Source organism: Syngnathus floridae, chromosome 5 (genome assembly GCF_059516105.1).
Source record: "Syngnathus floridae isolate MCC-2025c chromosome 5, RoL_Sflo_1.0, whole genome shotgun sequence".
Lineage (NCBI taxonomy): Eukaryota > Metazoa > Chordata > Actinopteri > Syngnathiformes > Syngnathidae > Syngnathus > Syngnathus floridae.
The window spans coordinates 8,921,880-8,942,413 of NC_142417.1; the positions used below are offsets into that span (position 1 = coordinate 8,921,880).

Below are 20,534 nucleotides of genomic sequence, written 5' to 3' on the forward strand. Positions count from 1 at the left end.
TCCTTTCGGCGCATATGAAGATTTTAGTGGGGATGCTTCAGTTCCAACAATCACATTATGATGAGTTTAAACTAGAATCACGTCCATATGCTTGAATGAGGTCAGACTTGAGAGGCATTCGTGTGCCATTGTTTAGTTTACATTTTGTTCGTAAGGTGACAAACAATCTGAAATGAAATACATAACGTGGTGACAGACGTGTTTATTACAAGTTAATTATCTTGGCGCGTCAGTAGGATATACAATTTTGATTATCCCACTAAATGCAACAGGCGATCCTATTTGATGCATAATTAACTTGCGCTGTATTTCTCATTTATTTTTTTAAGTATTATATATGCACATAGTTAATATTAATACACTTTGTATTTTGTGATTGGAACGTATGACCGTCACAACTGCAGTGACGTTTTATCGATTCGTAAACGTACCTTTGTAAAATATTTCGACACCCCCATGTTATTACGTTGGATGGACGTGTCCTGCTGGAACTGACTATTTATAGTTTTGTGGGCAAAAGAATTACATCTATTTCATCTTTATCGCAATGACAATTTAGTGCCATGAAAGTGTTTAATCTAGAATATATTCCTACGCGTTTGAATAGCATACATCTTGGTGCAATACTATTTAGTTTCTAAATGGGCTACCCCTGCCTTTGTTATGGATTCTTCCTGCCACTTCCTTGTTCGAACTTTTGTTTTGGAGAGAGCTTAGCACAAGTTTAGTGAGGTAGCGACTACTCTGATTTATTTTGGTTGATAATGTCAACGCCATGATCGATAACAATCGTAGAAGTGTGCTGGTAGAAGCCATCGCTATCACCGTGGTCGTGTTTAGAAAAAGATCGCTAACGTTGCTTTAGGGTCCACATACAGAGATGTCTTTAGCTAATGTTAGCGAAAACATTCGAATGGAGTTCCCACTGCACTCCTCAGTTTGGGAGAATAATTACAGGAAGCTGGAGCAGCAACTTGTACTATTGCAGGTTAGTAAAACCTAGTCATCATGTAGTCAGAAATGTAAAGCACTAACCATTGTTAGCTCAACGAAGCTAGGAAATTGCTACGAGGAAATAGGCCGCCTTGTTTGACAGATCTGCTCATTGCTACACGTTTGATGCACTAAATGCACGATTTTTCAATGGTACTATTGTAAATTAGTCATTTACATATTACTATAAACGTACAATCACCGACCACACAATGAGGTACACCTGCTCAATCTTTGATCAATGATCAGTTTTGATTGACACTCTCAAATAGCATTACACTCCATAATTTACGCCATATTTATTAACGTATTTTGTTTTGTCAAAATATGTCATATTTCAATTGGGTTGTGGGTGTGTAGACTTTCTATACACTCTATATAATGATGACCCCACCCGCATGTTATGTCTGCTACGTTTTAACCTATAGAAGACCAACCTCATTTATTTTGCTCCCTTTCTGTAACATTTTTTTTTTTAATGTGAAATTCCTTAGGATGAAATTGAGTGTGTGGATCCGAGAGGTCGGACACCTTTGCATCTGGCTGTGTCACTTGGGCACATGGAGTCGGTGAGAGTCCTCCTGAGACATGGAGCTCAAGTTACAAAAGAAAATGCCAATAATTGGACAGGTTTGCATTTAACTGTTCCATTCACTGCTTTTTCCTCGATGTGTCTCACTGATGGAAATTATTTTGCTGTCTGTGCACGGTTCAACTGTTTTTATCAAAACATTTGTCCTTGCATTTGTCTATCTAGTGCTGCAGGAAGCCGTCAGCACGGGAGATCCAGAGATGGTTCAGTTAGTTCTGCAACGGAGAGACTACTTCAAAGCATCCACTGCTTTGGAAGGAGTACCCGGGCTTTTGTCAAAGATCCGAGAGGTTTAACATAAAATATGTTTTCCTTTATTTACAACAACATTTAATGTGATTAAGGAAACAGTAATTACTTTCTTTCTGTCTTTCGTCCACAGTCACCAGACTTCTATATGGAAATGAAGTGGGAATTCACCAGCTGGAGTAAGTTCTATGTAAAAATAGAGCAAGTTTTTTTGTTTCTCTTTGCACGTTGACTGTCAGGAGTGGACTGAATAAACATTGTTTTGCTGCACTTAAAAATATACCCAATGACGCAAGCATAGCCTTTCCGAGTCCTCCTGTCCCAACCACATAATTAACCTTCTTTATTAAAATGACTCAATGTTTTGTCTCACTTTTTTTTTTTTTTTTTTTTTTAATCTCCCTCATGCACTGTTGCTTCACAGTCCCTCTTGTGTCCCGGGTTTGCCCAAGTGACGTGTGCCGCATTTGGAAAAGTGGAGCAAACCTTCGTGTGGATGCTACTCTTCTAGGCTTCGAGAACATGACTTGGATCAGAGGGAGAAGGAGCTATCTTTTCAGAGGAGATGGTGCGTGTGCGTTCATAAAAACATGAAGAGAATGATGTTATCTGATCAAATGGAACTAAACAAGCTTCTTGGCAGATTCGTGTGCAGAGTTGATGGAGGTGAACCATGATGATCAGATTGTGGACACGGAGCGTTTCATAATATCACAAGAAATGGAAGATGTCACTCTGGAGTCAATGCAGCCAGCAGAACAAGAAGTGGCCAAAAGGTTGACCACGCCAATTGTCAACACTTACTTGGACACCAAGGACATTGCTTTTGAAAGGCAAGGATCTCATTTTCTTCACTTAATGGCTGGCTTCTTCACAGGTTGCAGTGTGTGCTTGCTTCCAACTGCACTTTGAAAGGATTCCTTCCCATTTTACTGCTTTTACAGATTGAGTGTGAACATTGTTGACAATCAATCCCGCTCATATATTGGTTTACGTAGCCGTACGGTCATAAAAGTGCAAAAGACATGACACATTGACAGCTTTAAAATACAACAAATTCCGATGTTGAGCTTTAAGCTAGTTAGTTTACACTATCCAATCTCACTGATATTGTTTATGATGCACTTCCCCTTTTAATGATATTGTTCTCTTTTTTTGTCTTCTAACAGGAACATGTCTGGAATTTGGGGCTGGAGGACAGACAAAACCGAAGTAGTCAATGGTTTTGAAACAAAGGTTCAAATAATTCTTTTGCCAATGAGAAACAATTAAAATGTATGAAATTTCACATTTGTGTGACTTACCGTCTTCTGCCATCACTTTCTTAGGTTTTCAGTGTAAACAATGTGAATGTCGTCATCAGGACAAGGACTGAACATCTTACAGATGAGGAGAAAGCCAGGATAAAAAGTAGGTGGAAGAAAATTGTATTTCTCCTTTAAAGGGGACGTTTTTACTTGGATTAGAAAATTACATCATGTAGGAAGCCGCTCTGTTTAAAAAAGTTGCAACAACTTCATGGCGCAATCAAGGAAGTGTAGTTTATAAGAAAATGGTGGGTGTGGAATTTCATCACCAAGACGCACTTGTCACCATGTGTATTTCTTTTTGTTTTTCACGTGGTAGGGCTTCATTTGTCGCCAAAGTTGTTCTCACTCTGGCATTTTAGCCAGTCTAGCTATCAACTCATTGGCGGAATAACTTGCAGGAAAGTGCAGGAACGGTTGTTATGTTAATTACACTGGCATGAGTGCAGCAGAAAGGCTTGCTCACATAGACATTATTAAAACTGGCCAGACAACTAAGCATTTATTTAGTTGCTTAATTTACCACTTGATGGGCGACCAGGCACTTAAGAGAATCAATTGTTCGCAAAAATTCAAATGTTCTATAATCTGTCCCGTTTAAGATACATACATTTTGTGAGTGTGTGCGCATGTGTAAAGCTTTGTTATTGGAGAAAAGTGAATGTGGAATTTCTCTTAAAAGGTGAAAGGAACATCCTGGAGTCTCTGCTTGGCACAGTTGAACAGCATATAAGTGCACAAGGGGTAATACGCACATCCTGTGTTCAAACACATTAACGACATCCACAACCACAATCTATTGAGATCAAATCCAAGTGCTCTTAACAAAAGAACACGAGAATGGCACTTGTAACAAGGAGCAAAAGCACAAAAGTCCATTTGTCGTTTAGCAACCTCCTTCCTGCATCCAAGAGCATGACATAAAACATCACAAATGGACTCGAAGTGACGTTTTGATGTTGTTTAGTGGTTGAACCAAGAATAAAAGTGCCAAGAAGTTTGGCAATTTGAACCTTTTTCCAAGTCATAACTTAAAGCCTTCTTTGTCCTGACATCATTTCTCGATAGTTTCATGGGGATTGGTTAATGGCTTTCATACAATACACACTAACAGACTGATTTATTGCTGAAACAATACACCGTGTCTATTTTTTGTAATTTTGTCTGTGCGTGAATTTAAGTTTTTTTCTTCCCACAAGCTGATGAGTTGCCTGCTCACTCTTACAGGACCTGACACTTGAATATGCAACAGCCACAAATCCCACAGCCATCACTCCAGCGGAATATTTTAATCCCAATTTCGATTTGGGGAACAGAGACATCGGCCGACCGATTGAGCTGAGCGTGCGAACGCAGAAGTGAGACAACGATCCTTAAGATACTTCAAAAAACGTTTTCCGCATGTTCAAGCGGTGTGACCTTCTCACACAGGTTCAAAGGGACATTGTGGATGAGTGAAGATCATCCTCTGTCCCTGGTGGAGCAGGTGACCCCCATCATTGACCTGATGGCTCGGACCAGCTCGCATTTTGCACGGCTACGAGATTTTGTCACGCTCAAATTCCCTCCTGGATTTCCTATCAAAATCGGTGATTGTCGTCGCTGGGAGAATCCCACTCTTTTTTGTGTGAAACATCTAAATGATGTAGCGATTTCTTCTATTTTGCAGAGATTCCTCTATTTCATGTGCTGAATGCCAGGATTACTTTTGGTAACGTGAATAAATGCAGTACTGAAGAGGAAGCCAGCAAAACACCAGCAACCACACCGTCGTCCTCAGGAGACGACGACGAGGCTCGAGGTAGACGCATATTCAACAACCAAATGCATTCAACTCACTTTGCTTCTCAACCGCCGCTTACCTGCGTGTCCAGTCGCGCCAACATTCCAGGTATGTCCGTCTGTGTTTGCGATACCCAACCACTACCACCGCCGAGGGGGCAGCCGACACGTCACTACTCCCGCTAATGACGAGGAGTTTTTGCAATACGCAATCCATCAAAGTCTCTTGGATTCCCACATGAACCGAGAGCAGGTGAGGCCTCAGCGAGCTTCTATTTATGTCACTCTCTCATTTATTTTATTGGGAATGCTTGTCACCTTTCTGTCACTGTAGGAGAGAATAGGGGATGAGCCACACAGCCAATATAATGACGTCATGGTCAACAGCCAGAGTGACAGGTAGATTTTTTGATGTTGATAAAATGACTGAACCTATTGCAGCAAGCACACAATTAATATTGTGACCGTAAGTTAAAAATGACTTGTGCATTGATGTTTTTGGTCCAAGCATATTGGAAAAATCCACATTAAGGCCATTTAGGTGATGTTTGGTGATCTATGGCAGTGTTTGCAGCCATTAATGATGCTCATATTTCATCTCACATCGCCATTGCTACAACAAAAATGGCACAGAGTGGAACGGTCATACATTTCTGATCCGTCTCATAAGCAGCCTATGTGATTCCAGGAGTATCCCAGAGGGGGTGCTCGTGGATTATGGCGACACCTCCAGCCCCACGAGCACCTTCTCCACCTCAAGCCACGACTCAGAGCTTCACTTGGCCATGGAGCTCTCTGCGCGGGCACAAGAGCGAGAGGAGCAGCTGAGGAAGCAGGAGGAAGAGGACCTGGAGCGGATTTTGCAGCTGTCTCTCACTGAGAAGTAGAAGGACGAAGAGGGAATTGGAAACGGCCCCAAAGCGGCCGCCTCACCTCATTGACACTTTCCTGTCTTCTGTAGACCTCTTTAGGGTTTCTTTATTTTTGGGGGCGCGCCTTAGCTGGAGGCAAAAAGATCCAGCTAACACCGTGACTTGGGCCGTAAAGCGGTCTATTCAAATTGGGACCGCAGATTTTCCCTTTAACAGCCTAGCCTAAACAGGCAAAACTTTCCTTCTCGTTAACTTTTTAAAGAGTGTTTTGGGCTAAGAGGTTCCACGTTATTTCATATCTACGTCCTGAGGCGTTGTGGGCTTTTAGTACTTTAAACGGCAGCCCCATCATATCGTAGTCTTACGGCAGCTCCCAAGAATGTTATCAAAAATGACTACTTACCTAAGTTGCTACTCCCACTTAAGAATTAAGTGCCAGAGCACAGTTTATATTCTTGGTGTGGTTTTAATCTTAAATTTCTGATGTGATTGAGTTTGGGGAATAAAATAATACTTTGCTGTGGACCACCAGGGGTTTAATGCTACAAGCCATTTCCATTGGATAACAGAAATCTCAGGGTCAAGTTGTAACAATGCTTTCTTTAGAAGTTTTAAACTACTGGTTATTATTATCACATATCTCTCTGCCATACTACTAACTAAAAGTACATGCAGGTTTCTTGTACTTTTCAGAAGGCCAAGAAGAAATTGCTGCGAGAGAATGCAAGTTCCTGCAGCAGTTGTATATATTGTTGGTTTGTTTTGTTTTAAGTGGAATTTGTAGGGATTTTTTTTTGCTGCCTGAGGAAATACCAGCAATAATGCCTCAGTTCAAAAATGCAACAACAGCCTGTGCAGGGTGCAGTCCTGTGCAAGCAGTCTCTATATTCCTGAAGACAGTCGGACTTGATTGTTCCTCCTGTAGCCACAAACAACTTCAAACCTCTTGAGTGCGTGCAGGCCACATCAGGATCCGATTCATTCATTTGTTTTCTTTCAGCATGTGCCAACAGACACTTTGTCTGTTACTTGATGGAAAGTTTGTTTTGCCACCTAAAACCTTTTGATTATTTCCTTATCCGACAGGAAGCAAGTTGTACCCATCGTGATGTTGAATAACCACTGTCATGTAGTTATTTTACATATATGACCAACCACTAACCCGAGTGCTTTCAGCTAATCTTATCCTCTGTGGTACATGATGAAAAATGAGCTGATATCATTTTGCCAACCTTTTAATAAAGGACAACTTTTGGTTCAGTCAACGGAGATCTTTGAGCTACAGTTGTTCCTAAAATAAAGCACTTTACTTACATATATTCTGTCTGTGACTTCATGCACTTTGTGAGAATGCAGACATACCTTTGTTAAACCTTCATAATATTAACTAAAAAAAAAAAATCACTCATATTGGGTCATATTAAATTTAATGAACAACACACGACTCAGGTAGCATTGTAAACAACCAAAACATGTATTTACATCACGAGATCAATGAAATGCATTTTATCGCATATGGTATAGTCTTAACTCCAAATAAATAATATAAACTCACTCAAAATTCAATTTGAAAACACAATGTACAGTATATTGCCTGAGGTGGGATCAAGGTAACCCCTAATAAATGGGCAAGTGGCAGAGCCACTCCAGCCATTGTGAAGCCCACTTTTCTCTGGTGGGTGGATTTGATGACAGTTGAGTGGCCCCTCAGGTTATTTATTTTGGAGTCCTTTGTCTCCGTGACTGAGGAGCGAGGGCACGCTCAGCGCCTGGGTAGAGGCTTGTAAACGCACACCGCCATGATGATCATCAGCAGCAGGAGGACACCGAGGACGCTCCCCAGCGCGACTGTGCACAAAAACCTTATTTCAATTTATTCAATCCTAATTTGACGTGTTTCTGGTTTAAGCAGCAAAAGGACGTAACAGGAAAAGGCGCGGTCAGCCAAACATACGTGTTTATTTCTTACCTAAATTTTGCTTCAGTAGGACCACGTAAGGTCTCTCGGCTACAGTAAATTCCTCGCCTTGGCCATCTACCAATATCATTAGTGACATTATGAATAAAGCCTGTGGGAAGGCAGCTAGCATCACAGCAGTGGAAGCGGATGGTGATGAGAATGATGCTGATGAGAGCGAGCGCTTCCGCTACGGGATCGGGGTCCTACAAACGTCGAATTTTCTGACTCAGCAAAAATAAAAAAGATTAATTAAAAATAAACTGTATAGTGTTATGTGATTTGTAGCTGTTACATGAGCGAAACAAAATAACTAATGCTCAAATAATTTTCAAAGAATATGACGCTCGCTAAGAAAGATTCAATTATAGCCCCTTCTATTAAATGTTAAACGTATATGGCTGAGAATTAAATTTATTATACCATCCAAAGTCATGGTTTCAGGTTAAAAAATAAATAAATGACATACCATTCTTGGCCAACACTTCATAATAACAATTAAGAACAAACCGAAGTAAAAAAAAAAAAAATCGTTTAGAATTTTGAATTGTAGAATTTATGTGTGACATTGTGATTTATAGGTATGATTTGAATGAATGGGCCATCAATCGCAGTATTGATCACTCTGTTAGCCAGCACATCAATGGTTATTTATGAGAGAAAAAAAAAGTTTTAAGATGTAATCAACCACAAAAGCTGACTTTTAGATCATAATTATCATGTCACTGTGATGAAACTACTGTAAGAAAAGTTGAAGCAGTTCCATATACTACAATGAGCCATAATATAAAATCAAAGTTGGATCATCACGCAGCAGGCATGTTCGCAGGTCTTGGTAGTTATGGTAGCTGTCAACAAACCTACACTACAAATATTATAAAACCTCATGTCTTATTGGAAACCATCATGCAAGTGTCAGGCCTCCATCACATTTCACATGGCTGAAATGTCAAAGAGCAATCAAGAATTATGTAAAGGTCAAGTTCCTTGGGGTTATATCCTTCTATAATTACTTTGCATGAATGTTTATGGCCTTTAGCTTCATCCCGAAAGAACCATTTCATAACACATATTGCCCCTGATTTGCAGCAAAGCTTTTGAGGGATGGAATGAAATATCCACACTAATACCTTTCCCTCATGTGATGTCTTCGATGTGTATGTTTTGTCATACACTTCCTGAAAGAAGTTTAAAATCCTACCCCTCAACCCCAATATTTATTTATGTTGACTCCATAATTAAAAGTAACTATAAACATACAATTTATATATTTTGGGAGTTCTCATTAATAGTAACATACATAGTGTGCCTAATCATGTATATGTGTTACTGCATTGCCATAGCTTATAATAAATCTTCGTACCATTTGTTGAACTGAACATTACTGCAGTAATGTTTAAACAATTTAATACACTACTATTTTAAACCAAATTTGGATCCCCGTATACATGAACAATCCTTGAATGGACATATTTATATTTATTCATTTCCTTTAAAAATTGCTGCATCAATTTGATTTATTTGTCGGTTTTTCTCTACCAATTGCCGCTCATGTTATTTAGGAGCAGCAGCCTATTAAGAAACATCTCTTTTATGTGTTTCCTGTTGTATACTTCAATGGTCAATGACACAAAGAAGCTTTGATCAACATCGGCGAGAAGCTCAATGGTGGATCGTACTGTATGTTACAAACTACTTTAGACTCTTGTGTATGTTCCTACTTGTAGTCTTTGTAGTGATGGGCTTGGTTTCTTTACCACAACCAAAATGACATCTAAAATGGGCTTTTAATGGACCATAATAAGTGTTTGCATGTAGTCCTCAGTACTGTGTATCCTGTCCAAACTTGTCTGGCATTGAAGACAAAAAGCAAGTGTGCTTGTTAGTTTTTCAGTTCAGGGGATTTTTTTTATGGTTTTCAAATGAGCATGCTAATCAAATTTGTTATGAAATGATGTAACAAAACAGCAAATTGGAATTACGTTAACCATCTCATAAATATAAAATCGTGATTGCAATTTATTGTTTTTTTTCTTAGCAGCACATTTTGTTAAACTTCCCTCCTCTTGTTAGAGCACAGGAAAACCAGCCCACTCAAATGATTTATAGAATAATGGACACTAAATTTAAATCAGACATTTACTGAAATAATGTAATTCATACAGCAATCATCACTTTTCTCATCACATTACTCACTGGATAAAAAGAAAAAGTTAAAGCGCTTGTATATGAGTTTTTACCAATGTTGAAAAAAAATAAATAGGCATCTTCAATTATCAAGTCAAAACACTGTTTGGAGAGGCACAATATCAAAAAAACCAATACCCATGATGTACATCCACTGACATATTTAGGAAGATTAAGGCCAAAGAGTCTATTCGAAGATAAGTGACGAATCAGACAAAAGTTTGAAACGATCTCATTGCGCAACCATCTCATCACTATGTTTCCACTAAATTGCCCTGCTCTTTAGATTATTGACAGACTTATGACTGTAACGTTGGGGGGGGGGGGGGAATCCCTCAGTCAAGCATCATTGTCTCATTTGTTTTCATTTTCATTTATAAATGATTGGCAGCTGATATAGAAACCTACACATCATGTGAAGATGATGTATTACAAATAATTACACGGAGTAAAAGTCACAATTAAAAAAAAATAATAACCCACAATGTGTCTTCAAACTGCTGCCAGAAATACATCATTTGTTAATTATATAAAATCACAGGTTATTGACAGGTTAAAAATTAGCTGAACACACATCCAACTTTTATCATAGTTTGTAAACAGCGATTGACTTGAGGAAATACCCCATGCAAGGCAATGCACGCTGTTATTTTCTTTCCTTCTTTATCAGTTATTGTGAAAACAATACCAGGTACAGACTCTTAGAGACTATAACGCTATGAAACACCAACTTGCGAAAACTTTACATTGTCCCATTGATCCAGACATACGTATCTTTGAGCACACAAACAAGTATTTATTTTTAATATTATCAAAATGTACCTTGTAATTCCTTATTAACTTGATAAGTTACCAAAAAAATAAACTCACCACATAAGCTGTAAACAGTCATTATGTCACAGATAAAAAAGAAACCTTCCGATACAAGACAGACAAAGGTATTTTTTTCATCTGTAGTATCTTCTTTCCTATGGAACGATGGCCATGTTTAGGCTGTCGGTGTGAATGTCAGGTAAGGTCCTCTCCGGTCTCAGACACACTGCTAGCCTCTGCCATTTGGAAAGTCATTCCATTGAGAACATTAGTTTTCTACCCAGGTCATATATATATATTTTTTTTTTTCTAAATTGACATTGCGGATTCACAGACCTGTTTGAGAGATCCTGGTGTCCACACCATTTTGTAAATCATGTAAATGGGGATCCACATTAGGGATGAAAAGCCAATGATGTATCCAACTGTGATGCTCCAGTCTGGGTACTGATAGTCAAACAATGTGAGTAGTGGGGCTTTCAGTAGTGAACTCACCATGATATACTGAAAATAGAGGAGAGACATGGCATGACCATATATATTCACACCAATATTATGTTTTGAACGCAAACTTTTACTAGTGTTAGCCCTTTGTGGCCTCCGACTAGATCATGTGTGGGAAAATAATATTAATAAAGATAACAACATATAATTTAATTGTTTTTATTGAAAATAGTCCTAAAGTAAACAGAGACTTCTTACCGCCAGAAAGGCTGGACTGATAGCAACCCAGCACACCTTCCAAAACATTCCCGGGGCTTTGCCCAGCATGGCTTCAATATCATTGCTGAATCTGTTGATACCTGAAAGCAAGAGATGGAAGACAAAACCGATATGTCTTGGAGTTGATGCTTTTCGTTGCTGTCACAGGAAAACAATTACGCCATCAACCACTCTTGTGTGTACCATAGAACCAGGCAACTGCAATGGCCTCAAGGAATCCCACAGCAATGATGGAACAGCCAACCCCAAACTCCTCCAGCAGCTTCACAACATAGGCACCGCCCTACCATTCAGCCAATGTTAAGCCACGTTAAGACAAATGATAAAAAATATTAAAAAAACTAACAACATACATTTGTAAGAGTACTCAAAGAGCCCAGAAAGCAGACCACCACCAAACAAAGAACAAAAAGTTCACGTCTTTGAGAGAACTGATCGGGGTATTCATCCAACACGGCTGTGATGATCGCCTCCAGCCCACCAAACTGAAACAAATAGAGAGTAATTGTCTTCACGGTGTCACATTATTTCCTCTATCTATCACAGCATGTACATTTCAAAACTTCAGTTTGTCCAACTGTAATATCATATCTGTGGGATATAAAGTTAATTTGCCATTAGACCCGATGATTACATGAAACACAAGGGGAGCGTTCACTTCCATATGTTATGTTATTTAACTCGATTGTGTAGTGAATGGAGGTGTCAGGATGTACCGTACTGTCCAGCCCCAGGGTAATCATCATTACAAAAAATATGATGGCGAAGAAAGTGGAGCCCATCATGTTGGCGATGGCCTCAGGGTACGTGATGAAGAGTAAACTGGGTCCTGTGATCAAGCCAACATTTTATGAGGTCAGTATGAATTTGGATCATTTTTAATGTCTTGGGCTCACCTTTATCTCTGGCCACATCCTCAACTTTCACTTTCCTCATCTCCGCCATGTAACCCAGCACGGTAAAAATGACGAACCCTGACACGAAGCTGGTCACACAGTTCACCAAACTGGTCACAATGGCATCACTAAAGAAGCGCAACAGAAAACATACAATTCAATGTGAAGCTTATTTCTTGTAATACAATTCAATTAGTGTCTTGGATTATATGAATAGTCTAACCCGAGTCCGTTCTTACCGATAGCAATTGTTAGTGAAAGGGTTATAGCTGGAGAGTGCCAGGAGCACTCCAAAGCCTGGACCGAGGGAAAAGAAGATCTGAGCAGCAGCATCAACCCACACCTTTAAAAAAAATGCAGAGAGGAAACCATGAGTCTGCAAATGCAATTCTAACTGTGACAAAACCATTATATTCAAGGCGAAATCCCAAATAAATCATCATTGTTATTAGCCCAAATGATGTGGACGCCAAGTGGTGTTGTGCAATTAAAGCATATATTGTAGCTGCCTTGTTGCCACCCAGCTGTTCGCAGGGAGATCTGAAGAGCAGTGTGTTAAAAAGAAGAGGGCAGCGTTGTGAGTGAGAAAAAGGAGGCCTTTGTTAATGGGCAGAAAATCTAAACCAATTATGCATCTTATTATGCCCCTCTGTAGCTTATTTATGCATCTCATTTCGTCTCATCCATATTCGCCTCCAACCAAAGCGCACACAGGTTTTAGCATAACGCCTCGGTGAGCCACAGAAAACCTTTTATCGTCAGTATCTCAAGGGATCACAGATTACATTTCTATACAATTATTTTCTATCTCGGCAAAATTGTTCCATATTCAAAATGGTTCAGATGCTTTCTCAATACAGGCATAGTCAATGTTTTAAATTAGTAGTTATTAGAATGCTGTGTAATATAGAGCATAGAGTCTTGATCAGTGTAATGAAATAATGCAAAGTGAATTAGGATTGTCTAATTGTTTTGGATATGTTTACTTTTCAGGGAAGAGGACCACTCACACTGGTCTCCAGCAGTTTCTCCCAATTGGGTTTGAGATAAAATTCCACTCCTCTCCAAGCACCTGGCAAAGTTGCACCGCGGATCAACAGGATGAAAAGGACAATGTAGGGCAGAGTGGCGGTCACCCATACAACCTGGATGTGAAAGGAGACAAGTGAGAAAAGGAGGGGGTGGAGAGAATAGCAGTGACAAGGTGTTACCTTGCCAGAAGTCTTCACCCCCTTCCACAGACTAAAGTAAACAATGGTGAAAATGAGAAAAAGGCAGAGCATCAGCTGCCAGCGAACACCTCCCACATTTCCCAGACCCGCCGACTTGTGGATCTCAAGGACATTCCTCCTGGTAGGGGTGAACACATTCTGCCATCAGCACCCCTTCAACAACTTTCAATCCTGACATGCCTTTTCTTATTAGTCAAACTTACATGCACTTACGTGTAAAATTCCTCTGCCGGAGATCGTGAAGAATTTGTCCAGGTGACGTTATCCATTCCAAAATAATTGGTGCAGTTGTCAGTGTTCCACACGTTGTCACAGTTTGTCCATGGCAAGATGGTGGAGAAGGAGGAGTAGAAGTAGAAGAGGGCCCAGGCGATGATGGTGTTGTAGTAGAAAGAAACATACAGAGCGATAACGCAAATGGCATATCCTATACCTAAAACACACAAAAAAGCAGACCAATGATTAAAGTAAAATCTTTGTCATTTTTCAAATTTGCACAAAAGGGCAGATTTTTTTTGAGACATTTTTTATTGTCGTCAAAGTGTAGATAATATTATAGATTTCCTGGCTGCATTTGGCTTACCTTTGAAGATGGGACAAATGTGTTTCCATATGGATATGGCTCCAGTTCTGTGGAACTGTCCCAGAGCCAGCTCCATATAAAAGAGCGGCACCCCGCCAAAGATGGCCATCAGAATATAAGGGATAAGGAAAGCTCCTGCACTCTCACATGCGCGCGCACACACACAAACATACACGGACGAAGGCACACCAGCCAAAATTAGGATACACAGTTCCACAAAGTATTGTATTCAGGATAATTATTTATATTTATAGAGTTTGTAATATGATGACAGGCAAATTGAAGATGTTTAAGAGGCTTCAATTAAAAGGTTTTAGGCTTAAATTAAAATGTTTCATTGTGATTTACCTGGATTGCATTTTTCTGCAATCAATTTCATTGGCATAAACCACACTTGCTAATGAAATTGCTAATAATTTATGCTGTCTATGGGATTTACAATAATTCAATCATAATCTAATCAAAAGTGTGGTTAAAAACGAACAGCTCCTTAACAAATATCACCCTAATTATAGCAACACATTTAAAAGTTGTATTTTATTTGTTTAGAAATTTAAGTTTATTATTTGTTGTTTTGACGTGCTGGTGGAGATGAAGTGTCATTGGCTTCTTCTTAAAATCTGTTAAATCTGAATATGATTTAAAAAACGATTTTCTGGTGTTCTAAACATGAGAAAATGAATGTCATTTAGTCCTCTTTCGTGGAAAATACGGTCATTTTTCGAGAAACAAGGTACTTTCAGTACCATGGACAGCGTGCGTGCACTTGTAGCGTATTTTCTGATAATTCTTAAAATTACATGCAAATGGCCTTCTTAACATACATGAACAATGGTGAAAGTAAAAAATACATATCTTACCGCCACCATTCTGGTAACATATGTAAGGAAACCTCCAAACATTTCCCAAGTCCACAGCAAAGCCCACGACAGACAAGAGAAAGTCCATCTTTTTGCTCCATTTGTCCCTTGAGTCAGTTTGCGTGATGATTGGCATCTGGACCGCGTTGGACGCGTATCCGGGTTTTGGGGACCCGTGGTGGATCAGACTACCGGCCATGACCACTGAGATCTGTTGGGCCACCGGACTGCGAAAAGTCAGCCACAGGAGCAGCTCCATGAGGGGTGGGGCGGGGGTGGTGAGCGGGCGCTGTGGGCGGGACCTTGATATACGGCTCGATTCACCAGAGAGGATCTTTTGCAATGCAAGGAAGATTTTGTTATAACCTTGTATATGTGATGAAGTTTGGATTGATGAAAACCACATTCGAATTTTTAGGACAAGTTATAAATAAAGCCTTTTTAGAATTAGGAGTATGAAAGTATTGGGAATGATATTTGCACATTATAACCACGCAAAGATAAGTGCTGCATCATACTGGCCTACACAACATCTATTTACCAAATCAGTTTTGAAAATGTCAGACTTGATGCAAATGAAGGCCAACAAGAAGGCCTCATTTACTGTATAAAGTTTAATCCAGAAAGCTGTTGATAGGCAAGTGTACTGCTTGCTTGAATAGAATCACAGAGGCTAAAATGCTCTAATTAAGAAAACTTGATAAATGATAAATCAAATCCATCGCTTTTAGCAGGAAGTGTATTAAAAAGATTGCACACCGGAAGAGATCTCACATTGGTTCTGTGAGAGCAGAGTGCATCAAATGAAGTTAGTCTGGTAAATTGAGACACATACAGTTCCATCATTAAGGTGTCACCTTTAAAGCTAATGTCTGTGTCTGGTGAGCAATAGAGCCTGTAAGAAACTAAATGGCCATTGCAGCGCGAGGAAATGGAAAAATATGTTTTTTGTTCCCATTTTTTGCAGCAAATATAATAGCAGCCATTCTTCTGGGACAAGTAACATTTCTTTTTAGATGCTGAAATGCGTCTGGGGAATTTTGTCCATTCATCCAGAAGAACATTTTCAATATCAGAGATAATTGATTTGGTGTGAGGTGGCCTGGCTCACAATTTCAAGTCTCGACCCTCTCAAAGGAGTTCGATATGGTCGGTCGGCTCATGTTCTTCCACAGCAAACTGCCTTCATGGATAGCAATCAGCTGAGGGCGGAGGGTGCAAGCTGTGGCTGCTCAGCCGAGGTGTGCGCTTCCCGAGGGCCTACAAGCAAAAAGACAACAGCTCGCATTGCTTTGGCCTTCTCTAGCATACCATTCTGTCAATCTACATTGGCACACGGCAGTAGAAGAACATCAGACTGACAGGAGCCTCCATCGCTTGTACGAGCACGTCGACTCCAATCACACGTGGACATGTGCATGTCAGCCATGCCCGCGGATGCTGCCAGTAGACGAACACACACAGAGATGGCACGCCATTGATGTTGCTCAAACTTACAGATCCAATGAAGCAATGGATTGTTCCAACTGATCCTTCACCAAAATGGCATCCTGGTGACTCTTTTCATTCTCCTCTCAATGATGATACTGAACCTGTTGGTGTGATGATAAAACCAAACACATGATGAAGTTTGGAGAGAGCTCTGCTGTGCTGTTTACTCGAGCAGAAGCCCTGCTTTGACATTTAACAATGTGCTTTTACCTCAACCTCATGTCACTGTCAGGTGTGAGTCACTCCTGAAATGGAATCCTAAGACAAACATGTAAAGGAGAGAAAAAATGCAAGTAAATAGAGAGAGAAAAGAAAAGCGTTACAAGATGCTGGGCTTTCCTCTGCGTATTTCTCTATTGATCTCATTTTTGTGGGTCTTTGACAGGTGCTAATTTTTATGCATTTTTCATTGTAGTTAATTTTTATATCATTTTGACTTGTTTTTAAACTCGCTTAATTTTAATTCATTTTAAAAGCAAATTTGCATACTTATGTCTTTTTAATGATTAGTTCTTTCATTAGTTTGAGTTTTTTGACATTCATGGGGGAAAAGAGAAAAGTGGAGCACTACGTTTTGTGTAATAAAGCAAAGTAAACTACAATCCTCAAACCACTGTTTACCTTTCTTCTTCTGGACAGATCCAGTACAGCAATACTGAAATACAGTAAATACTTTATTATTATTATTATTATTATTATTCTTAAATTGTTTTTGCTAGTTTTTGTTACCTTGCTTGGATTTAAAGTGATCTGTAAGACTAAGGGATTGCAGTTCATGTTTGGATGTGGACACTGTTTGGGCTGCCAAGAGTCCATCTTGACATTCACATTCTCAGTTGGGTTTTGTTTGTTCTGATGCTGAGACCATAAAAGCATCTTTGGGGGGCATCCACCTCCTCAGTCTGTCATGCTGGATAATCACTACATTCTTTCGCCAAGTGATCCACCTGACAGCTCGGTGCCTCCAAGGCAGAGTGGGACTCATGGCCTTGAGACTCCACCATCTGGAATAATGATGTCTATACACCCACTTAATGCTGGTAGTTTTATTCTTTTGGAGAAATAGAATTAATCCCTGATTTCTCATCTGTATGTGGTGGGAAATTACTATAAATTGCCACAGCCTCTGCTTTGTATAATTTTGCTGTACACAATGAGGGTAAATAGTAATGTGGAATTTTCTTGTTGTCCCCATACCTAAAGTGTTTTACCTTTATGTAGACAATATAAAGAAAACATAGATATGGATATGCATACTGTTTGTACAATATGATAAGAAGTTAGTTACATTTCATGTTTGTATTTAATTTATGTATGTAGTTTGCCACATGCACCACAAGATGGGCCCATAACAAAACTTTTTACATCAATTTTGGATCTCGTCACACACCAAAACAGCAATTAATCACTGATATTGATGATCATGAATTGAGCTGTAATTTTGTAAACTACTTTTGTTTTCTCAGTTTTGCTTTTAGGTATTGTTAACTGTTGTCTGTGCTTGGAGGTTTTGTATCTTGGCTTATGTGAAGCACATTGGCTTCTGTGTGAAATGTGATGGATAATTAAAACGGCCTAAAATATACGGGAATAACAATTTTAATAAAGTGTCGCACTGGAACTTCAAGTGTTTGTCCACCCTTTAATCAAACAGAGGATTGCGAAAGTGTCTTGGGCAAGGCCTGCCTGTACCTTTAAGAGGCGGATCCTCACGGGGTGGAGGCGGAGTTGCAAGACACTTCTCCGAGTCGCACGTCTCTGTTTGATGGGAGGTGCTGCGCTTGCAGGAACACAGGACCCATGGCAACAATCATGGCAGGTGGGAATCGCGAATAAGTCCAGCATCCATATGTTGACATGGCACTATTTTCAGGTTATAAAGCTTGAGCCGAGTTAGCTTTAAAATGGCATGTGTTTCTTTTGTGTCGTTAGAAGCTGAGACGCGCCAGAAGCTGCTGCGCACTGTCAAGAAAGAGGTGGGTGGTTTCTGCTAGCTACAAAAGCAAAACACTTTAATTTTTTTTCTTTGTTTTTATTTTTTTTATTTTTTGGAGGGGTGCAGGTGAGATAGAATCCATTTAAATTTCCTAACCCTAAAAACACGTTGGTACTCTTGATTGGCTTTCATCGTCCTCATAACACCTGTCGTGTTGGATGCTTCTTCAAATTTGTTTAAGTACAGTACAGTGTCCACCCCTCCTCCTCTTCCGTAGAACTATATTATGTTGTGCGCGGGCGCGGCGCACGGGTGCGTGTGCGCGCGTGCTTGTGTGCGCCCGCGCGCGTGTGTTTGTGAGTGCGTGAGGAGAAGTAGTATGCATGAGACAGATTGTGTTGCAGGTCTTAGTGGTGTCATTAGCAGAGGGAACGACAGCTTTTTGTCAACCAATCTATTTGCTTGCAACATTGGCACATAAAAGTGTGTGTGTGTTGTGTGTGACGTGCAATAGAACAAATATGGAAGCTACTCTTGGTTTGTTCACTCTCTGAAATATATGCATATCATGTCATGTTACTGTGGTAACACCAACTTTGCCTTTGCTCAGAATCACTCCCTATCTACTGTACAGTGGCCTATACAACAGGTTTCAAAGTCAGGTTGCGGGGGCTAATTGCGGCCTGCCATATCATTTGGTATGGCCCACGAAAGCAAATTATTTGTCAATGTCCATGATGCTAAAATCTCTATCAACATGTATGTATATATTTCAGATTTGACTTCTGATTTCCAAACTATCCATCCATCCATCAATTTGTTGTTTATCTATGTACTTATATCATGAGATGATTTGTTTTGTTTGTTTATTTGAACATACTGTATTTGTACAAGTGACACTACATGACACATGCCAAAATGTGTTATTTGTTTTGATTTATAAAACACCATCGTAAAATAATCTAACGTTATTATAATGCAGCTATTTGTTCTGAATTTTATTGCAGAACATGAACTTACTGTTACACTTTAATTATGCCACAGCAATGATGTAATTAACGGCATGCCCGAGTACTGTCTGAAAACTAGTTTTCATATGACTAGTGAGTAAACTAGCCCACTAGGACTGCAACTAACAGTTATTTCAATAATCATTCAATACGTGAATGATGTGTTGAATAATTTTTGAAAAAACAAGTTTTACTTTGAAATTGCCAAAAATGCTCATAATTGTTTTCCAAAGTAAAAGTAGTTGTCAGCAACTGTTTGGTTTTGATTCACCAGAAAATAATAAGTCTGATTTCGTGGGGTCATACACAAATTAGAAAATATTTACTGGGTTGAGAGGCTGAAATTCAAAGGTTTTGAATAACAGTTAGTTGTCAATTAACCAATTAATGGCCACACCTCTATAACCCACAATTTAAAATGAAGTAAATCTATTTGTGAAAACATTAACATTAACATAATAACCACCATTGCACCGTTTCTCGGCCATAACGAGTAAAACAGGAGTTAATCAGTTACGCTCACTGAACTAAAGTCTCATGTGACATCTCTGATGGTGATGGTTTTTATGTGACATTTTACGCATGAAGAATCCAAGCGTGGAGTTGTTTGTCTCTGGAAGTTTGCTGTTTGTTTCATTACTCTAGGTCCACACAACCAAAACGGCAATTAAATGCAATCAATGCAAAAGTTCCTCTTACAACCAAATGGAAATCATTAGCGATGTGATTAAAAACAATCATAGCGCTAAAGCAACATCATGGACACAAAAGCAATGCAGAACACTGTAAAATGAGCTCTGACAAATTCTGCTTTAGGATGCCAAGAGATGCATTAAATTGCTCAGACAGCTCTTTGGAAGTGGAAAGAAGGATCCAAATTCATGTTTTTCTCCTGAAGGCCAAGATAGGCCAAGATAGACCAATCCGACGCTGGGAAAATGTGCGTCCGTGCGTGTGTGTGCTTAATTTTCACTTAAATCCAAATGACTAGCGACCAATTATCAAAACTAGGCAGCAAAAATGGGAACATGTCAAAGATTTTTTTTTTGGT

The 20,534-nt window shown here is 39.5% G+C and overlaps 3 protein-coding genes and 1 long non-coding RNA gene across 6 annotated transcripts in view; 2 read left to right on the plus strand and 2 right to left on the minus strand.

Moving 5' to 3' along the window:
* Positions 1-296: 296 nt before the first annotated feature.
* On the plus strand, positions 297-7,112 carry ankrd13a (ankyrin repeat domain 13A). The gene is made up of 15 exons (XM_088374972.1): positions 297-988; positions 1,488-1,623; positions 1,751-1,875; positions 1,968-2,013; positions 2,259-2,402; positions 2,478-2,667; positions 3,004-3,070; positions 3,163-3,244; positions 3,824-3,885; positions 4,369-4,499; positions 4,573-4,730; positions 4,811-4,942; positions 5,016-5,176; positions 5,258-5,322; positions 5,612-7,112. The coding sequence occupies exons 1-15, from the start codon at positions 881-883 to the stop codon at positions 5,808-5,810; spliced, it is 1,806 nt and encodes a 601-aa protein (XP_088231098.1). The 5' UTR covers positions 297-880; the 3' UTR covers positions 5,811-7,112.
* A 93-nt stretch (positions 7,113-7,205) lies between these two features.
* Positions 7,206-8,055, minus strand: LOC148397983 (uncharacterized). The gene is made up of 2 exons (XR_015858453.1): positions 7,765-8,055; positions 7,206-7,643 (listed from the first exon to the last, which is right to left on the minus strand). It is a non-coding gene; the product is annotated as an uncharacterized LOC148397983 (long non-coding RNA).
* Positions 8,056-9,782: 1,727 nt separating this feature from the next.
* Positions 9,783-15,249, minus strand: slc6a4b (solute carrier family 6 member 4b). The gene is made up of 13 exons (XM_088375995.1): positions 15,047-15,249; positions 14,187-14,321; positions 13,817-14,036; positions 13,583-13,721; positions 13,382-13,516; positions 12,611-12,714; positions 12,372-12,499; positions 12,192-12,304; positions 11,829-11,960; positions 11,659-11,758; positions 11,455-11,555; positions 11,089-11,256; positions 9,783-10,988 (listed from the first exon to the last, which is right to left on the minus strand). Exons 1-13 carry the CDS (start codon positions 15,243-15,245, stop codon positions 10,908-10,910), a joined length of 1,755 nt encoding a protein of 584 aa, XP_088232121.1. The 5' UTR covers positions 15,246-15,249; the 3' UTR covers positions 9,783-10,907.
* A 3,018-nt stretch (positions 15,250-18,267) lies between these two features.
* sgsm1a (small G protein signaling modulator 1a) overlaps positions 18,268-20,534 on the plus strand; it is a 32,617-nt gene continuing 30,350 nt past the window's right edge. For all 3 annotated transcript variants that reach the window (XM_088376699.1, XM_088376701.1, XM_088376700.1), the window contains exons 1-2: positions 18,268-18,356; positions 18,470-18,513. In XM_088376699.1, coding sequence (XP_088232825.1) covers positions 18,338-18,356; positions 18,470-18,513 — 63 coding nt within the window. In that variant the 5' untranslated portion in view covers positions 18,268-18,337. The remainder of the gene's footprint in view (positions 18,357-18,469; positions 18,514-20,534) is intronic.